The sequence below is a fragment of the Scaptodrosophila lebanonensis genome, unplaced genomic scaffold, assembly GCF_003285725.1.
Source record: "Scaptodrosophila lebanonensis strain 11010-0011.00,11010-0021.00 unplaced genomic scaffold, SlebRS2 tig00000024-arrow-pilon, whole genome shotgun sequence".
Taxonomy (NCBI): domain Eukaryota; kingdom Metazoa; phylum Arthropoda; class Insecta; order Diptera; family Drosophilidae; genus Scaptodrosophila; species Scaptodrosophila lebanonensis.
The window spans coordinates 12163631-12185211 of NW_022060538.1; the positions used below are offsets into that span (position 1 = coordinate 12163631).

Below are 21581 nucleotides of genomic sequence, written 5' to 3' on the forward strand. Positions count from 1 at the left end.
GTATGGGAGACAAATTCTAAGTTTCCACTTAAAAACGTCAAACATTTTGCGTCAGAATTTATGTATACAAAGCATTCTGTTTATTTTTATTTTAGGTTGTGGAGTTGTAAAATGATTTTTAATATTAATAAATCAAATAATAATTGCAACTTTTTGAAACACATCCAAATTTGTTTGTAAAAAGTTAAGATCACTCTTTTATGAGGTATAGCACAAAAAACTGTACGTTCCTAGAAAAGAAGCAAATTTTATAAATTTTTTTAAAACTCAAACACTATAGCCGGAGGGAAAATAAAAGTTTTCACTTTAAAACGTCAAACATTTTGCTTCAGAATTTATGTATACAAAGCATTCTGTTTATTTTTATTTTAGTTGTAATATGATTTTTAATATTAATAAATCATATTTGCAACTTTTTGAAACACCTCCAAATATGTTTGTAAAAAGTTAAAAGCTCTCTTTTATGAGGTATGGCACAGGACTTTAAAAATCTTTACGTTTCTAGAAAAGAAGCAACATTTATAAATTTATTTTTAATCCCAAACTCTACAGCGGGAGGCAAAATAAAAGTTTTCACTTTAAAACGTCAAACATTTGGCGTCAGAAATTGTGTACACAAAGCATTATTTTTATTTTTATTTTAGTTGTTGAGTTGTAATGTGATTTTTAATATTAATAAATCGAAAAATAATTGAACATTTTTGAAACCTTCAAATATGTTTGTAAAAAATCAAAACATATAGCACAGAAATTCAAAAAACCATTTGATCATTAGTTGGAAAATAACATAGATCCGTTTAATATAAACTATGCTAGAAAAGAAGCAACAATTAGGACTTTTTTTAATTTAAAGTCTAATATCACACTGAGCTAGAACACTGAAATTATTACCCATTTTCCAGGTTTTTTAATATTCATTTATTTTATTTTATTTGCTGCTTTTTGAAACATTTCTATTATATTTAAATCTTTAAGCAACTTATTGGATTTGTACGTGGAATACTACTATATTAATAGACTTTTTACAATATGTTTAAGAGCAGATCTTTCACTTTGTTTAAGGGTGTGTCTTGATAGTATTTGATAAATTTAAGCTGATTTTATCAGACAATACTTGTAGTTATATCATAAACTTCTTATAGAGTTTAACTTGGATTTAAATTTTATTTTTAATGTACTCATTAATCATTTGTAATATCCATTTATCAGTGGTAATGGCTTGAATTATTGTCACTAGAGCTGCATTTTGCTTATTATAATTCATTTATTTAAGCACAAATTTATATTTATTTATAATTTATTTACTCGCACCTTTTTAAACAATATCTAGAACTCATGATCAATGCGCGCCACTTAGTTTTGTAAAATTTATTTGATTTTTTCTGTACAACTTTTTTCAACGCTTCGCTGAAACACTGTTAAACAATTGACCAACTAAATGATGACGTTTGTAACAATTTTGAAAGTGCAGCCAATTGTGGGAACTTTGTTTTGGGATATAGTTGTTGTTATTGTGAGTGCAATCTCTAGAGATAGACTTATGCCTATGCGGGGGCAAAAAACCGACTATCGGCGACGAGCAGAAGTTAGCAACTAATTGTCAGTTCGAACTGTTTCGACCAATATCGGTGCAGGCAGTGAGACAACAGCGGCAAAGCGACAACCACAAGACAAAAAAAAAATACTCACTTAATTATAAACAAGCGACAAAAGGGCGCAAAAGACAACGTCGAAAAAAAAACACACACTTACATACAAAGTAGCGACAATGACACAAGTACGGGTACTACTCATGAGACCCTTACAGAGACGGAGACACCCCGCCAACCTCCAGCCAACGGCAGCAACCACCGAGCACCAAGCACCACCACCATCACCACCACCAGCAGCCAACCAATGCGCTCGTCACATACCGGCATTTGCGGCTACCTCCTCCCTGAATACCCCGGAACTCAATCACCGGACCAGTCCATTCATACGCAGCGAGCAGCGACAGCGGCAGCAGTTTTCAGTAGTTTTTATTTGTCACCCAATATCTGTAGAGCTCTTGACACCAGATATGCCCGGCAAGCGGAGCAAATGCCGCACGCAAATCGCTGCATCATGGGCTAGAAGTGCAACATCATTGGGCATAAATCAAATTCCAAGCGCAGGACGAAATCTTGAGCTTTCGAAAAAAAAAAATTACTTACGATTCTTCCCCATTTCATTTGGATCTTTAGTTTTCCTTTATTAAAGAGGAATTGAGTACTTTAGTAGAATTTATAAGAATTTATTATTGTATGCTAAAAATGTCTTCAAATGTTTATAAATATGTTCATCTTACATATTTGACATAAGGGTATGTAAAATTTAAATTCTTTTTAATTTTCTTCTATTAAAGTAGAATTAATTATTATGTATGGTAGAATTTATAAGAATTTATTATTGTATGCTAAAAATGTCTTCACATGTTTATAAATATGTTTATCTTACATATTTGACATAAGGGTATTTAACAAATCTGTTACAAATCTAGCTGTATCTCTGCTTTCTTATATCTGTTACTGCACTTAATAACACCTAATGCTAGTCTAAAGATGTTGATCAAACATCTAACAATCCTGCTACTCACTGATCAATTTATTACTCAATCGATTATTCCTTCCTTGAATACCATTTTCTAATTATATGTCGAAAATTATCAAAAATTATTTCAATTGCTGTTTAAATAAGCGGTAGGTTAAATAAATTGCGTAGAATTCGCATCTTAAAATAATACTAAAAATTTAATTATAAAAGCATATCCTTAACAAATCAAAAGCTATCAAAAAAAAAGGTCAAAGGTGGTTTTAAGTTCAAAAATTTAATTAAAATTCTTCACTTCAGTTTTCTAGCAAGTGAAGAATTCATTCTAAAACAATATTTAGTTAAAAATTTGAACACTTGTTCTACAAGTAATTAACTTAAATCTAGGGTTGAAAAAAGTAGCTTTTATTTTTAAATAAATATTTTGAAAATATATCTTAGTAAGGAATTGAAAACTTATCCATAAAAAACTTATCATAGATTTTTAAAACAAAACGTTCCTTCCCAAATGGCCTCCCTTTAGGAAATTTTAGTGTAAAAGTTATTTTAAAGACAGGCACATTTATTCAGCCATAAATCAAAATATTTTATGTAGATTTTAATTAGGAATAAGTATTTATTTTATTTATAATATATAGAAATATAATGCATAATCGTAAGGTAGGAACATTTCTTGACATATTTTTAATAATTCATTTAGGAAAAAAAATTTGGATTCAAGGAAATGAGTTTCAACAGAAAAGCAAACTAATTTTTAAAGAATTACCGTTTGTGTGTAAATAAATGAATAATAATTAGAAGCTTATTATTGGGGATTCAATTTTTTGATTAACATTATTCGCAATATTCCTTCGGCCTTCTCAGTAAAACATACATATATAGAAGTGTTTATGGCTTTAGCAATCAACAGCCAAATTGAAGAATGATGTAGGAAGGAGTAAGAGCTTATTCTGAAAAAAATTCGCTACTCCCGATCAGATATGTTTGGCCTGTTTTCTACCAATTGGCTTTATAACATTTTAACTACCAGGACTTAACATTGACTTGTATTTATTTCGAAGTTCGTTATAAGTTTTGTTGGCTGTTTATCATATAAAAACCTCGCCTCAATTTGTTTAAAAATTATTTGAAACTACTCGTCCAAGTTAATTAAAAGCAGTCTTTCGAATACTGTCTTTTCATTGTGAAATAGGAAGAAGAGTAGCAAAAGATAAAAAGTAATTCTAGGTCGTGACTATAGCTCTGTTTCCAATAATGGTTTCTCAAACAGGCATGTAAGATATTCCATATGTTGAAGAAAATGAGGGTTTCGGAGAGCTTCCACTAATTTAATTTTCAGCCTGAAGCTGCATTCCTAAAATGTTTTGAAAATTATAAAAAAAAGAAGAAAAAAAATGTAATTACACAAAATATTGAAAACAAACTAAAATCGAAGATTTTTAAAATGAAAATAAATGCAAACGTTTCTGTATCTATTTATAAATAATATTTTCTAGAGAATCGGCATTTTAATCATATGTGTACCTTGCCGAATCCTTGTCAATCACGTAGCAATGAAATGTGGCCAAAAATTCATATGTTTGTCCCATGGTGTCCTGCAATGCAGGATATTATGGGACTGAAGGACGGGCGGAGCCAGCAACGCAATCATTGATCGTCTGCAGGCAGCAGCGTCGGCAGCGGCGGCGACGGCGACGGCTACTTTCTGCTTCCTTCGTTCCATTCTTTGTGGTTAAACGTGTTTGCCGCTGGGCGACAGTCAATCAGCCAGCTAGGCAGCCAGTCAGTCCGTCTGGCCAACAACAACAACCCCATGCGAGTATGTTGCATTGTATCTTTTCTCATTTGTAGCGCGTTCGCTTCGTCTCGACCAATGGCAACTGTTTGGGCTGACTTGAAGTCTATATCGATCGTTGCTCCGAGCCACATAGTACAGCTATAGTTGCACATAGAAACAGCAACAACAACAACAACAACAATAATAACAACTAACTACTACGTACTAGCAGCAAGTCGTTCAAGCTAAGCGCGACAATTGTAAATTATTTGTGACATTTGATATTTCATTTTGTGGTCATGTTTAATGCAGAAATATAGACTGCGAGAGAGAGAGAGAGAAGAAACAACAACAATAATTATGAAACATTGTTAAAATCACAGACTGGAAAATCGTATTGCTGCAGCAGGCTGTGGGCAGCATTATTTTTTCATTTCGCAAATCGAACTGTGAAGCAAAATTCACACGCAGCGAAAAAATTGGCCAAAAATCAGAAACTTCTTGAATCAGTTAAGTGTAAAGGCTTTCAATGATCGCTCGCTGGCCCGCTCGCCTGCTCGTTGCTGGTGACATATCAGCTTACAACATTGGTGGGAATTTCAGCCCAACAGCAGCAACAACAACAACAAATAGTTGGCAACAACCTTTACGTCGTGTGTGTTAAAAGTTGCTGGCAACATAATCAAAGTCAGAGCCAATTCTCAACCTGTTTGCCAACAACAGGGCGATCGGTTTCATGTCAGCAAGAACATCAACATCAACAAGAACAACTAGTTGCTGCTGCTGATCAGGCTACTGATCAGGACATGAGCCTGATCCCTGTGCATTGACCCTTGTTTTGCTGCCAATTGTCACATTGTATTAGCATGATGGCTATGGAGACATACAAGTATGAGTCAACCGTGGTATCAACAACCATATGAACGGCAAATTTTTGATTAGAGATTAGAAAGAAGCATTACGATTGCCACAGATAGTTGTTAAACATTTTCGTTGCTTTTTACATAAGTTAGAGAACCTTGAATCCATTGAGAGAATGTAATCCTTAGTTGTTCAATTAAGTTTAAATAAATAAACTAAAGCTACGGAATGGTCATTCGCATAACTCATTCATAATTTTGAGATTTCTCATATTTTTTGGTAATTATAAAAGCTACATCAACTCAGTTAAGCAATTATACAAATTCTATAAACATAAAATTATAAATGGCAAATCGAATTTAAAATGTAGAATTTGTCCTGTATTTGTTAATGTTAATAAAATTATAAATAAATAATTCTAAATCACAAATCGAATTTATAATGTGGAATATTTTTATATACTTAAAGTTAAAGATACCCATTTATACCCTGAAAAAAAGAGTTTGTATAAACATATAATTCTGCATCGCAAATCGAATTTAAAATGTGGAATATTTTTCTACATGTATTTAAACTAAAGAAATTATTCGGACCTCTATAAACCGGAAACATCTGCTTTTGTACCTTCATAAACCATTACTATACTATATATATATATAAAGACAATATTGGCTTACCAAACCCAAGAGGAAAAGCTTAGCTTAAATTTCGGCGCATCTGATAGAGGAAACTGAGAAACTGTTGGCTAGTATTATTCAGTTATAGTTATTCAAAAAATATAATTGCGGATCACTTAAAAACAATTATGGGACTGATACATTTTGGAATAATCATTTAGTAATTTAATTGATGAAAAATTGTGTTCGAGATTTTCTTGAACAAATTTAATGGACAACAAAATCGGACTAATTTGCTGCAATTAAGTATATATTTGTTTTTATTATAGCATAGCTAATTTTTAAAAGCCATTGAAAAAAAAAACTCTTACAATAAGCTGAAATGTTTGCGTAATTTTTCTAAAAAGCTTATCCCTCTAAAAAATGGAAGCAATTGTTTTACAGTTATGAAGAAAGCCTAACAAAGTTGTTAGAAAACAAAGAAAAAACAGATATATTTTGAAATAATCATTTACTAATTTGTTTATAAATGGAAGATTGTGTGGGTGGGCTTTTATTTCACTAAATAACAATATCGGACTATGTTCTGAAGCATTGCTGCAAGTAACTATTTGTTTTTATTACAACATAGATAATAATTTAAAAGCCATTGATTAAAAATATATTGCAATAAGCTGAAATGTTCGGGTCATATTCTAAAAAGCTTTTCCTCTAAATAATCGAAGTTTTTGCTTTACAATTCTGATGTAAGGCTAAGAATGTTGTTAGAACCCAAAAACCCAACATACTCAAAACATTGTAGACAAAGGTTTCTTAATATTAATTGGGAGGCAAAATTTAGTTTTTTCACGGTTTTAGAAATACTTTCTATAGCTCAATTACAATTTTATTTAAAGGGCAAAAAGATTATTGATTTCATTTGATTGACTTTACTTTCTTCTTCAGAATTGTCTTACTAACATACATGAATAGAATTCAATAATTATTTGTAAAATAAATACGAATTCAATTTGAATAATTATTATATGCCCGTTGAAAAGAAGAAAATAAGAGGAGATTGAAGAAACAAATGAAGCATGTGAAAAAATAACATTGTTTGTTTTCATTATTTAGTTATTTTTGGAGGAATTGTTGTATCTCTTTATGCATCCCCCTAGATGAAACCCCATTTTGTGCAAACAATATTATTTCTGAAGCAGTCGCAATTAATTCCGAAGAAACCAATCCGGTTAATAGTCATTTATTATATATATATTCTTCCAAAAGTGAATCCAAGCTAGTCTAGAGTGGCAGGCATTCGGAGGATACTATACTTTATTATTATTACAGGTATGCTCAGGTGTCAGCTGTGCAAATTGCGAGTCAGCCTCTCTCGATTGCTTTCCTAGCTTAGATACGCCACGTCAACCACAATTCCTATCAAAAGTCTGCCGCTCTGTGAATTTGTAACAAATTAAGCTGCAGGGCAAACATTTATGGACAACCACCACCCCGATAACCACCCTAAGGGTGCATTCCGTGTACCTGTTATCACACCAGCTCATCACCAGCACCATCGCCATCATCATGCAACATTAACATCAACAATGGACATCATTGGTGGCACACGTGAGCTTGTGAGTTTGTTTGATCCGAGCACTGGGCCATGGATAAGAGTTTCCACACTATTTATATAAAGTATTTGCGTTGCTAAACAGTTTCATTTATTTGTGGCACGAAGACATCCTTTGCCAGAATTGTTGCTGTCGTTCTTGTTGTTGCCACCAACGCAAAATTTAGTCAGGCATTCATTTGAATTTCGCTTTGAGTTGTGCGCTGTGTTCTCTCTGTTCTGTGTTGCAAGTATTGCCAAGGCTTCAAAAATCAATGAAATACTTTTCGGGTGGTACTCTTGGGGCTTCTTTAGCTTTGGCTACACTCTGCTTTTATGCTGGCAGTCAAGTCATTCAACATGTTAATGCTGGATATTAGTTAACACACATGACTCTCCCAACTATCCAATGCGCTGCTCCAAAACCTACTAACAAGGCAGATGGAGATACAGCTGATACAACTTTCTAGATCAAAGAACGTATGAAAATCATTTTTGAAATAATATAATACATTTCTCTGTAGAACATTGAATTATTTCCAAACTTACTTCAAATATATTTATGAACAACCAACTGATATGCCCTTCAGTCTGCCATACAGCGCATAAGGCGCTAAGATTTGGTTTTGCCAACATGCTGAGACATGCTACTTATACTCATGTGGGCGTAGCCATATTATTTTTCCAAACGTATTCTACGCATCTAGCATCGTAGCATTTACAAAGGCCTAATTGCCGGCGATTGAATTCATTCATTGGGAATGGAATTAGAGGAACATATTGGCTTTTTAACCATAATGCTCTGCATGACATCTGTTTTTGTTTTATATTTTGATCAACTGACACTTGCACTACTTATTTAATAGGTAGGGCTAGCAAAATAAATGTAAAACTTTTTGCTAATATTATTCTATTAAATTTAAATCGCATTTAAATAAGTACGCAATATTTGAAACAATTAAAGAGAGGCATTTGGATGAAGAAACTTCTGCCTAATACTAGCGTTGCTTAGCCACATAGCCACGGATTTCCACATATCAGTATATAGTTTTTTTTTCTTAGAGGAAAAGTCCTAGATAAATATAAATGAAATGTTAGTTTGCTGCTCGTCCACAAACATATACTATAGTAGACCTAAAAGTAATTGTATTTTTTTAATCATTAATGAATTGAACTAGTTTTAGTTTTAGAAACTTTATGGCATTTCTGTAAGATCATTTAGGAAGTGTAGGGCCAGAGCAATGCTTTTGAGCCTGCCATGTGATGCTCTATGCTTCCCTTTTCTTCCTTATCTCTGCAGCCTTTCAATCAATCAATGGCCCGTTAGAGCTGGAGGCTCTTCAATCCGTTTTAAATAGTGTTGTGGTTTTTTCATATCCATAATGCTACAGAATCCTTGCAAAGACGAGGCAGTGTTTTCGCATCAAAGCCGATTCTTTCCGTGTCAGATGGGATAAGTGTGAGCGCTTCCTTCCTTGCCAGCTTATCTAGAATCTAGTTCACCTCAATGTTTCCTGTACCTCTATGAGGTTAACACACTGAGCTGCTGGACCATCTCCTAAGTAGCAATTATATTGGACTATGCCAAGATATATCAAACAAAAGTTATAGAAATATATATATAGGTATAATAATATCATATAGCATAGAAAAAACATATGTAATACAATATTTTCAAGGACTATAATAAGCACATGTCTATTATTTAAAAAAAATTAATAACAGACCAAAAAGGAATACAGATAGTTTAGAAATTTTGGTAGATTGAGAAAAAATACTTGAAGCAAGACTATTGGACTTGGTATAAGCATTTTGTGAACTATCCGTACTTTAGTCACTGTTTCGAATAGATTTATATTAAGTTTATGATTCAAGATTTGTTTTTTCGGTTCTTCTAGGCATACAACACCTAATTCTGTATTAAGACGGTTTTAATATCACACGATTTGAAAATTAAAAATGGTATATATATTTCTTTAGAGATAAGGAACCAATCACCTATTTTGGCATTTTTTTAAAGGGTTGTTTCTGGAACCAATCTACCGTGTAAAATTCGAATAAGGTGTATACTACTTCGATCTTAAATGGCGTTTTAATCGATTTAGAAAGTAATTTCCATTTTAATCTGGCAAATAAACTCCAATATTCTCTGTACTACATACATACACCTCCATACACAGAGACATGGGTACAGAAATAGTCTGCGAAACAATACCACTTTCAGCAGATCGAGATGTCCAATAGTTCTCTGTTCTCGATAGCATCCAAGCAATAAAATAACTATAAATATTACAGAATTGTATTGTAAATATTTTTCAAAGACTACAAATTCAATAGAAATTGCTTGCAGCGCAAGAATATATAAATATATAATAATTATTTATTTATTTTAACATTTGTAACTTAGAATTATTCCTACAAGTAAATCACAAAATTTGATACATATAAAAAGTATATATATAGCCAGAGCAACGAAGGCCTTCAGGCTGAATAATAATAAAGAGTTGAAGTTGAAGTTAAATTGAAGAAAATAATGTAACGATGTTGTTTCCTTATAACCCTAACACACACCCACAACACCATTGGCCGCAACTGTGCCCCAGAGTGTCGAAAGTATCGATGACGCTGACCGCGTGATAGCCGAACAGGCTGACATACTCCTGACAAAGTGACAGTCGGGGTCTGCTGCTGACAGCTGTACGAGTCGGCTCATAGCCCACTTCTTATTAAAAACCTAAGCCTGCTTATTATTAAAAAAGAGGAGAAAATGTGAAGAGGAGTGCGACTTATTGCTAACCAAAAACGCAGCGACAGTTTGTTTGAGTTTTGAGTTTGAGGAACTGGCTGTCACGGCTGCATATCCTTAAGAAGTCAAGGAACTACTTGAATTACAATTGAACTGGCAGGACATGCTGTCGTTGTTTTTACTACAAAATTACACATGAGTGGAGCGCGCCAAAATGAATTTGTAAATCGATACTTTGAAGCGGGCAGCAACGAGAAAGGGTGTATAGCATATTGTCCCTTATCAATGGCTAAGTGACGGCCCGATTGTCCTGTCAGACCAATGAAACAATAAAGAGATATGTGAGAGGGCGAGAGAGCTGCCAGCTACTGTTTGTGCATTCCTCCTTTTTTTACGAGTGCTCAGACAATTAGAAAATCACTTCCGCAAATAAACGAATCGCGCTAAAAATCGAATGCAGAACACGTTCTTTCTCACAATCGAGTGTGTGGGCTGGTCAGGAGGTGAGGAAGGGAGGAGGGGTGGGTTCTATGTATTATTAAGTAGCCTGCAATTATCGCATCGCTGGCGCTTGTCAGCCACGTTTTGTTATCTGTGTGGTAGCGTTTTGGCAAACCGCAAATGATTATCCTGTAATCCTTTGGATAAATATTAAATTTCAATTATAGTTGTTAAAATGTTATTAGCTGGTCGCCCCCACCAGCCACGTGCCAAACAGCAGCTGATAATAATCGACACAAGTAGCGGCCGACCACAGAGACAACGGCAAGGATGCGCCTGCAATTTTATCAGATTAACGTGTCTGTTGCCTCAGCACCCTTGCAGCAGTGGCAGCGTCGCACGCCCGCCCCTCTCTTCTCTTCTCCTCACCACTCCACTCCATTCCACTCCCCTCGTCCTTCTCAACAGGTGACGAGCGCATTGTGTGAGAATTTTTTTGGGCAACTGGTTAGCAGCTCTGGTCCCGACCATATCGAATTTCCCGCTGGCGCTGTGATTTGTCGCTTTTATTAATTCTCATGAACTGAAATTGAGCTGTTGAGCTGCGCAAAAGGCAGAGCCTGAAGTTGCAGAAGTTGCCGAGTGTGGACTCTAAGTGGCATTAACAAGTTGCATTAAGCTGCATTCTTTTTTCTTTTTCTAAAGAAAGTTGCTGCTTTGCCCAACAGCGAGCTTTTGTTAGCAGTCAACTTTTATTAACAACGCGGTGCAAGCTTGCGCTGTTATTTCCAGAGCTTTGCTGCGTTCTGTTATGTTTTAGGGTGGCCCAACGGAGTAAAGCTAAGAAAATGTAATTACAAATTTCTACAGGCCCTGTTAACCAACAATTCCTGTTAATTAAATCTTGACATAACTCGGCTGCCTTCTATTACGTTTTACACTCTAAAACACTAACGGAGTAATGCTAGGAAAATGCAATTAAATGTATTGCTGTTACTTTTCTACAGGCACTGTTAACCACATCTTTCTGTTTATCAAATCTTGAGATAACTCGGCTGACTTCTGTTATGTTATTTAGGGTGGCCCAAGGGAGTAGTGTAAGAAAAATGCTCGGTAGATTGGTTCCAGAAAAAGCGTAAAAAAAACCGCGTAACAAAGACATTGATCATATGTTATTTTAGATCGTGCTAAATGGAATAATGTCGGTTACACGGTTATATAAAATGTTTAATTTTCATGTTTCAATGTTTTAATGTTTAATTGTAAAAACTGAATTAGTTGTTAATTATTTCTGTTACTTTTCTACAGGCACTGTCACTTTTATAAAGGCCTGCCTGTTAATCAAATCTGAAGACAACTCGGTTTCTATCTATCTATACGATTGTCATAAAATTGAAAATTAATAGAAACTCCAAAAATTCTATTATTCTACATATTTAATATAATATATGAAATTATTTATATTTTCATTTAATTAACAATTCAAGCAGCAATATTCTTCATTAAGAACTCAACCAAATCTGAAGAGCAACTATTATTTAAGAGTATTTGTATTGTTGAAATTATTTAAAAATGTACATATCAAAATATAGCTTCGAAACCATTTTTATTGCTTTAATTTTTTAATAAATAATTAATATTCTCAGTAAATATTGCAACTTTTGTTTCTTTGTTGGTTTATGTATTTTATTTAGGTGAAAAGTCTTAAGCTACAGTCAACTACAGTCCCTCTAATTATAATAAGCAAAGTATTGAAAGAATTGCGCCTCCATTGAGTGGTCCCTCTGGCGGTTCTGGCTTAGATTTTAGGATCCTGTGGCGTCAGCTTGACAATCTTCACGGACTCCTCCCACAATTTACGCGCCTTCTCATCGTCCAGAGCGGCGGCATTCAATGTAGCCTCCTTGCAGTCCATAAAGTACTTGCCCGACACATTGGCCACCTCATCCGATGTGGCCAAATAGATGGAGGTCTGGGCGCCCGCTTTGGTTGTCTTGAAGAAGCCCTTTGTTATGGCCATCATGGGCAGATTGAGCGGGAAGGGCACATTGCGCCAAATGCCAGAATCAATCATGCCGGGATGTAGGAAGTTAACAGTCACGCCAGTGCCCTCCATGCGCTTGGCCAGCTCGCGGGCAAAGTAGATGTTGGCGAACTTCGAGACATAATACAGATATGCAGCCGGGAAGCTGCCAATGGGGTTCAACTTGTTCAGATTGACCGAAGCCAGACGATACAGCTCCGAGGCCACAATAACAATACGAGAGGGTTTGCTCTTCTTCAACACATCGATGAGCAAGTGGGTCAGCAAAAAGGGTCCATAGTGGTTGGTGGCCATGGTCAGCTCTACGCCATCTTCGCTGGTCTGACCGCGGAAGGCCAAGGCCATGCCGGCATTGTGAAGCAGCACATCGATTTTGGGCTCTGTCTTGACAATATCGGCGGCAAATTCGCGCACCGATTTTTGTGAGCCTAAATCGAGTTTCTTCACCACTATCTTGTTGTTGTTGGTCTCCTTGATGATTTCGTCTGCAATATTATCACAAATATGTAGTAGTTATTTATATATTTTATTGAATACTATATGACACCTACCCTTGACGGCGTTGGCTGTCTCCAGATTCCTGCAGGCCATAATAATACGCGCACCACGTCCGGCCAGGTCCTTGGCCGTTTCCTTGCCAATGCCGCTGTTGGCGCCGGTAATAATGACAGTTTTGCCTTCCATTTTAGTCTAAAATATACAATTTTGTTGATTAAAAAGCGTGTTTTCAACTTTGTCAAGTTGTTGTTGTGGGTTAGGCTGCATAAATATTTATACCGATAATTAAAAATTGCTTACTTCAAATAATCACAGCTTACGAACACAAACAACAACGCCTATATACTGCACTTGTATATAAGTACTTATTAGCAAATAAAATGGGCATAACTAATTAATTGCTGCTGGGAATGAGCAGCACATCGGAATGCCGGCAATTGTCTCTTTGAATGAGATCTATACTATATATGTAACCGATATATGTACTACTATATAACTGGAACGGTGAAGCAGACAAACAAAGCAGTTGCAAACACCTGTGGTAAATACACTACACAAAAAAATGTAGCTTTTCACATTTTAGCTATATAATTAAATATAATTAGCTTTTTTATTGCTCAACTTTACATAACTTTACAAATATGCGAAGTAGCGGACATATGTCTGGTCGGAACTGTCTGAATATTTTTAAATACATTGTAATTTTTAAATCGAAATTGCCTATTTCGTAAATAACGCTTTTTACGACTAAACTACGAGTAATTAATAATCCTATTGATGCATCAACAGCTTCTCTTTTATTATTTTACTTTATTGGAATCTATTATACTCTATTTCTTGCTTTCATTTGAAAAGAAAAACTAACACTTATTTTAGGTCAAAAATTTGCAAGAATATAGCATTTTCGATGCCTAACATCCATTTGAAAATCTTCCCATTTGTACCTAAATCCCGATAACTTCTATTTTCTTTAATTTCTTTATAATAGTAAAATAGTAAACTAAATAGTTATCATGCTAAAAACGTGTCTCATTTTGAAAAGTGTCCTGTTTTCAATATAATGTTTAGAAACAGTTTGATTTTGAAAGAAATAATTGCAAAGTGGAATTGTTGTAGGAATTGCACTAAAATTTGTAACGTTGGTTATCTTCGAATAAAATAAGCATCCACTCAGACTAATCAACTTACTTGACTATAATAGTGATTAATTTTAATTTTTTTTTAATAAATACCTTACCTTTTTAATCAAAACTTATTATACTTATAATCTGCCCTTAATGTTGAGAAAAACCTTTTTGTACCCTCTATCCAAAAGGCAAAACAAGGTGCATATATGTACTTATTGTTGTTGTGTATAGTTGTTCGATTTTATTGAAAACACAGAACGAGGTGGGGCAGATCCCACAAAGTATTTATATTCTTGATCCGTATGAAAAGAGAAGACAAGAATCTTCAAACTTGTTATGCATATTTGTGTTTGTATTTCTTGATGATCCCCTTAATACACTGCTATAAGTGATTATCAAATAAGGTACGTAATTCTTACAAGATTTCAAGCGTAACACTAACATCCGGTTAGTGGTTATGTGTTCTCATGTCAAGTCATTGAGATAGGTCAGCTCAAAAGTTATGGGAATAAAACTAACCTCTGCTAGCAGCAGGTGTTGTTGTTGCTGCCTTGGCTCAACTCTCTACGAAAAACATCCAAACACACACCTACATACGCCTCTATCATCATTTTATACGTATATGTATATATTTTTTATTTTCATTTAATTAGTATTTTTCTTTTTATTTATGTGGCAGTCCAGTACAGGGTGTTTAAAAGTTGGGTCCAATTTCATTCTCATTCATTATCTAATCATGCAATATTTGTAAGCATTCAACAATATGCTGAAGTATTATCTGATGTCTTGTTTATTAAGTCAATTTATTGAAATGATGGGAAAATATTTAAGGCACGGAACCAAATTTCCATTTTTATTTCAATCTATCTGACGAATAATAGACTCGATTGTGCTCAAACTTTTTTGAGTGTAGCCACTTGAAAAAATCACATTAAGTAACACCCTTTATACTACATAAGTACTCTGAGTATACATATATATGTAAATGGCTAATTAAGAGTGCGTCACGGCTTGATACTTAAGAACTCATGTAATATAATACAGGCATTGAAGGAAAACAAAACAGGCACAACTTGGCTCAAATCTTCAAGCCAGTGCAGGCCATGTCAAGCTATTAAATAATGTCTATAGCTTGCAAAACTATGGCAATAGGTGTGAAGCTGTTAAACCAACACGTGTGGCGAACAAGTTATTGGTTTTAAAATGTCTAAAAACTGTGTTTTCGTGTCACCATCTTGCGCAATTTTTTGTATGTTTGGCCAGAGGGGATGGTGGTGGTTAATGAGGCGTATATTTTTGGTTGACGTGGGGAGGGAGGAGGGGGGATATTGCTTTACCTCCGTGAAACAACGTCCCGCCGTAATGCGCAAATAGAAGCGCAAACTCAGCAAACTGGCCGCGATGGCCGCAATAATGGTCATAAGGCAGATATCAAGCAAATAATGCTTGCCTGGCAACAAATCCAAGACGAAACCCATCCTATAAATATTAAATATATTGAATATGCAAAAGACTTTATATACAATACTAAAAATACTATAAAAAAAATAATGGCCAACAACAATATCAACCTTCAAGAGGCCAAGGCACATTATTTTTGTCGTTGTTGTTGTAGTTGTTGTTAACAAAACAAGTTTTGCATTTTAAACTTGACACTTGAGAAATTTTGAACAACGCTGAAAGTTTGTAGAAAAACGAAAACATGGTTTAGACACGAAAATGTTGCAATAGTTTTAATTTGTTGAGTAATAAATCAATATATTGTGCAAAACCAAAAATCAAAAACTGCATTCATTAGTCCAAAATAAAAAGCAATATGTATATGAAATTTATACTTTCACTTTTCATAGGTGCCGGTTAAATAATTAAAAGTGTGTGTATATGTGGGGGGGGGGGATTATGAAACCAAATATTGTTGGCTGCAAAGCAAAGTTCACTGACGTCGAAACCGAATGAAAAGAAAGCAGGCCAACAAAAAATACAGATTTTTTTCCTCCCAATCCACGTCACTAAAAAAAAATTTTCGTCTACAATGCGTAGTGAAGTTGTTGAGGGACTGGAATTTTTAGTTACGCTTCTGCGCTTTTGTTTCAACCAAGACACACCTCTACCTCCCCGCCCATTGGGAACCCGTTACTGCTGGTGGGACTCTAGAACTGACCCGTTTTGTGGCAACCAAAATGCAGCGTCAGCTTCTGTCTCTGACATTTTCGATCGCAAACTCACCTTGGCTTTTGTTGTTCTTCTTCTGCTTTTCGTTGTTGTGGTTGTTGTTGGTTTTTGATTTAGATATATATCTATGTGTATATATTTATTGGAATCGTGGCTGCACTTTGGACTAGCTATGGGCTACTCTACCACTACCTCTATAATTTGAAGCTCGACTGACACAACCTTCGCTTGGCACGTTTGCTCATCGACTGGCTAGATGGCTGGCTGGCTAGCTGGCTGCAGAGTTGGGGTTCGCGGTGTTGACTGGCTTATTGTTATTGTAATAACAGTGATGATTATTATTGTTGCTGTTGTTGTAGTCGGGTCTACAACAACCTGTTGCTGTGATTATGCTGCTGTTCAGTTTCTTTTTGGTTCGTCTTTCGCTAAGCCGGCCAATTATAAATGTAAGTGTGCGTGAGAGCTAGAGAGCAATCAAGTGAGAGCAGCAGCAGCAGAGAGAGCGACAGCAGCAGAGAGAGCGACAGCAGCAGAGAGAGCGACAGCAGCGAAAGCTTTTCGTTAAAGCTTTCCCACAACTATAGCGACTGTGCTGTAGTTGTTTATCTAGTTTGCTGCTTAAGTCATTCGTTTTAATAATATTTATTTTTGTTGTTGCTCACAAAGAAAATACTCTTAAATGCTGTTTCAGCCTGAATTACAAACAGAGCAGAAAATTCGGTTGCTTTACATATTAGCATAGGCATATAACTGATATATGTATGTATGTAGTTACACTTAATATTATTTGATTCTCGTTTTAAAACTTTAGCATTCTTTAGTCATCTCATTAACTAATACATTTCTCTGTACTGTACTTTTGTAAATTATAACATTAATTATAGTTACATTGTATGTATTTACACTAAACTAGAGTTAAAATTCTCACTCTCATTTATTTCCGTATGGCATTTTCTTCAGCCTCCCTCTGTCGCTGCTGCTCCTCTTCACCAGTTTCCAGGTGACGCGACAATGTGTTGTACCATTCGTTCATGTGACGTGATATGATGTGCATAAATTTGGAAACTTTCGACTTGACTGTGGTCACAATTTTGTCGGAGAGCGTCAAGTTCTCCTTCAACTGTTGGGATGACGTGTTGCGCGTCTTGGATATTTTCATAATTATTGACTCCGTTGGGGGCTCCTGGACCACAGTTTTGGGCTCTGTTGTGGGCAGATCCACTCTGTAGTCGAAGAGAGAGTAACGTCCTGGCACGACATTTCCCAGTGGCAGCAGCTCGTCCTCACCATCCTTGTCAATGGCATTGGAACGAAGGGTTTCTGTGGAGTAGGCCAGGGGCAGGGCACGTCTGCGTCGTCGTGCTGGCAAATCCCACCAGGAAGTTATGCCCTCATCAGCTGGCTTCGGTATGCGCTTTGATGCCTTTGCACCAAAATAATCGACTCCATCATGATGACGACTGCTGCTTGCAATATTCGTGTGCAGCGGTTGACGGAGTGGACCTCGACGCTCTAATGGTTCCAGCTCTAGGGAGCTCTCATGAGCTCCTTCTCCACCCAGCGGAAACTCTTGCTGATGCTCCTTGATGTGACTGAGAAAATGTTTGCCTAGTTCGCGCTGTGCCTGCAAAAAGTCCGAAGCCACATGACCTGGTTTCGGTCGCTTTCCACTGCCCTCCACAGGCTCGACATCGTGCTCTGCGCTGGCAGCCTCTTCATGCTTATCCTTGCTCTTGCCTATAGTGGCCTTGCTGGAGAAGGGTTCGGGAAAGAGTAGCGTGTTCAGCGTGGCGCCCAAATTCAAGCGCTTTCCATGTATGGGAGCTGGCAGCGCCTCGAAGAATTCCGTGGGCAATAAACGCTGCTTCCGATGCTCACCTCCGTCTTCAATCTCTTGTGAACGTTGAACGATCTTCAGAGATTTCTTGCCAAATGGTCCACGCTTTTTATACGATTTGGGCTCCGCATCATCCTGTTCTTCCTCCTCACCATCCTGTGTCTCAATGTGCTTCAAATGCACATCACCTTCAGGCAGACGTGTATATGGAGGCGGTTCCGTATGATCGCCAACTTTCTTGAAGAATTCTTCCTCATCGAACTCGCCATGCTCCCAGATCGGCTTAATATTTTGTTCAGGTCTGCGTATTTCGGTTATCTTCTTTGTTAGAGTCGTTCGTTTGCCTTGACGATTATAAAAGAACGGTCCACGGAAACTGTCGACACTGCGTCTTCGACGCTGACCACTCGCTTCACGTGCTACGTCACGCGTCTGTTCTAGTACTTGACGGAGCCAAACTAAAGCATCACGTATGCTCACAGGCTGTGTCTTCGACTTTTTAGCTGGCTCGGCCACAGATTCTCGTTTCCTATTTACCGAGACGGGGCCAATAGCTGAATCCGTGTCTACTTTAAATCGCTGCAGCAGCTGTCCCAGCAAGCCTGGTGGTTCCGAGGCATCCTGGTTTTCTAGCACAAAACGTCGCTGACGATTGATGGCACTCTGAAGGGAGCCACGAGTGACAGACGTCTCCTCGATCAGGCGCTGCAGCAAACGATCCGCGGAGCTATAGCCATTGCTACGATCCTTTTCCGAAGAGCTGTCAGCAGCCACTTCTTCTGCCTCGACTTCTGTATACTGACAGTGCTCTAGATTGACATTGGGCAGCACCCAGAAGCCCACAGACATAGTGGGCGTGATCAGCTGCAGCATTTTGCTCGAGTCCTTGGACTTGATGACTGGACGCAGCGTAGAGTTAAGCGATAGTTTCTCATTATTGAGCCGAACCCGTCCATCATTGGCAGTCAGTATGTACTGCCATACCTCACTGCTGGCCAGTCGACTTAAGCTGCGTACAGTAATCGTTGTGGGTTGGTCCTCGGTATTGACCACCATAAATGCCAGGCCGCCAGACACATCGTTGGCGCAATGCGTGTAGAGCTTGTTGGTGGGAGCGAACATGTTCAGCGGCCGCGCTGGAAAGACACGTGATCCCATGACCTTTTTGAAAAGTGCCGTAACCCAAAAACTATAATTGGGACGCTTGAAATCCGCTAGAGTCATGCGTTTGAACACCACATCAAAGCCAGTACTGGCCGCATCGCCCAGGGTCTGAGCCCAACGCAAGGCATCCGTCGTCTCATCGCCAATCAGACGTTTGCTGATTCTCTGTGCGGACGAGCCCTCACTCTTCTCCTGTGGCAGCGTTAGCCAGAGTGGAAGTCGTGCCTGTTGCAGCACCTTCAGTGCTGGATCTCCTTCGAAGATATAGCTGCCCAAGCTGCTGGCCGGCAACATGTTCGGTGGTCTGTGGAGACAGCCCCATTTAGAACTTTATGCTAAACATTCTCCTCCTCAATACTCACTGCGTCCAGCCAAAAGCAGCATTCACATCCTTGGTCATATCCACATAGCGCCGTGTCTCTGGCGCACTACTTCCCGCTGATATATCTGCTCCCATGACACGCCAATCATCCACATACGGCTTGAATGTGTCCGACATCAGCTTGAGTGTGTTCAGCTCACGCACATAGTCCTTGGCGCGTGAGGTGCCAAAATCTGTGCCCAGTTGCCAAATGCAATCCGTAATGCCCACCATATACGATGTATTCAGAATTTTGAGCGTGTGCATGGAATCCCATTCGTCTGGCGCATACGGCACGGGTATTATCATCGTCCAATTGACAGCTCTTAAGGTAATTTAATTAATATATAATAGCTGTCTTGCTATGCAACAATAACTTACCTCGTCCAACGATTGAAGCCCTTCCATATTATCTTCGTTGGATTCCGCAGACGTTTCGGCGCATTTGTTGCAAAATAGAAATCCCCAATGAACTTGACATACGAATCGCCAAGCATGGCCGCCATGCCGGTCAATGCCTTTCGGTTCGGTCCATCCAAAGCATCGTACAAATCCTCCGGCTTCACGGCAAAGCTGACGAATTTCTCACTCACATCGTTGTAGGGACGATTGACATGCAGCTGGACCAATGTATCTGCCCAGCTGACGGCTAAAAATGCGGCCAGGCTCAGCACAAATGCCAGGCGCAAATCTGACGACATTATCTCAAAGCTCGGAACTCAGAACTTCTAGGGAACCTACTCTGAACGCTCTTGCTCCACAACTGCTAAGCGCTGTTCAAGTGTCTAAACTAAATAACCTACGACTGCCGTTTGACTATGATTCAATGGCAAAAGTTTTAAATTCCGCAATACACACTCGGAGTGCATTTCCATAGAAATTTGCTGCACTCTGCAAGAATTTTTCGCTTAACACTGCCCTCAATGCGATGACCTTTTTACACAAAACGAAACCAAAACACGTCGCAATGTGGGCCAGAAGAAGTTGGCAAAAAGAAGCACCCGCGGCTATGGTATTCTGATTTTTCATTAATGATGGCCAGCTAAATTAAGCTTAATCCCCAACTTCTTCTTCTTCTTTATCCAGCTTTTGCGCGACCTTGAAAAAATAGGGCTGTGCACTAAAGGGGATTACACAATTATATCAGATACCGGAAATAACTACAGTAATTTAATTATTTTAGAAAAAGTATGGACCACCTAGATCTCCAAAATATGGATTAACAGTTTGTATTTATATAAATTAAAAAGAATATTGAGGGTAAGGAAAATATTGTTACTACAAAAATAAGTGTTTAAAATAAATGTATATATGCAAATATTATTTTTATCTAAGATATTCGTATATGTAAAATATATTAATAGATTGATTTTTGATAACAATTTCTCCCCCGCTTTTGACACATATATATTAGAAACTGTCCGTTCACTGATAAACTGTAAAATCATACTTTATATTTAATTAAGTAGTTAAGGTTTTAAAACCTAAACTCTTTATTGTTAACTAGTTATAGAAACACACAAATTTATAAGCCAATTTTTGTGAATAAATGAAATGAAAAATATTATAATACATATACCAAATACTTACCATATACTTACAAATACTTAATACTTACCATGTTATGTTACTATGTTATTTGAATATTTTATAGAAAATATAGAAAATAAACAATTATGCTTGTAGAACCTCTTCCGTTCTTTTAAAAATAAATTTCTAAACTCAATTCTTCGTCAGGACTTTTAAATCCTAAAAGAAATTTGTTAATTATAATGCA

The 21581-nt window shown here is 37.0% G+C and overlaps 2 protein-coding genes across 2 annotated transcripts; both read right to left on the reverse strand.

Annotated features, from left to right (window-relative positions):
- Window positions 1-12260: 12260 nt before the first annotated feature.
- LOC115621142 (retinol dehydrogenase 14) lies at window positions 12261-16679 on the reverse strand. The gene is made up of 3 exons (XM_030514699.1): window positions 16497-16679; window positions 13197-13335; window positions 12261-13130 (listed from the first exon to the last, which is right to left on the reverse strand). The coding sequence occupies exons 2-3, from the start codon at window positions 13327-13329 to the stop codon at window positions 12400-12402; spliced, it is 864 nt and encodes a 287-aa protein (XP_030370559.1). The 5' UTR covers window positions 13330-13335; window positions 16497-16679; the 3' UTR covers window positions 12261-12399.
- A 523-nt stretch (window positions 16680-17202) lies between these two features.
- On the reverse strand, window positions 17203-20552 carry LOC115621345. Its single transcript, XM_030514965.1, has 3 exons — window positions 20186-20552; window positions 19806-20129; window positions 17203-19747 (listed from the first exon to the last, which is right to left on the reverse strand). Exons 1-3 carry the CDS (start codon window positions 20503-20505, stop codon window positions 17377-17379), a joined length of 3015 nt encoding a protein of 1004 aa, XP_030370825.1. The 5' UTR covers window positions 20506-20552; the 3' UTR covers window positions 17203-17376.
- Between the last annotated feature and the right edge of the window lie 1029 nt (window positions 20553-21581).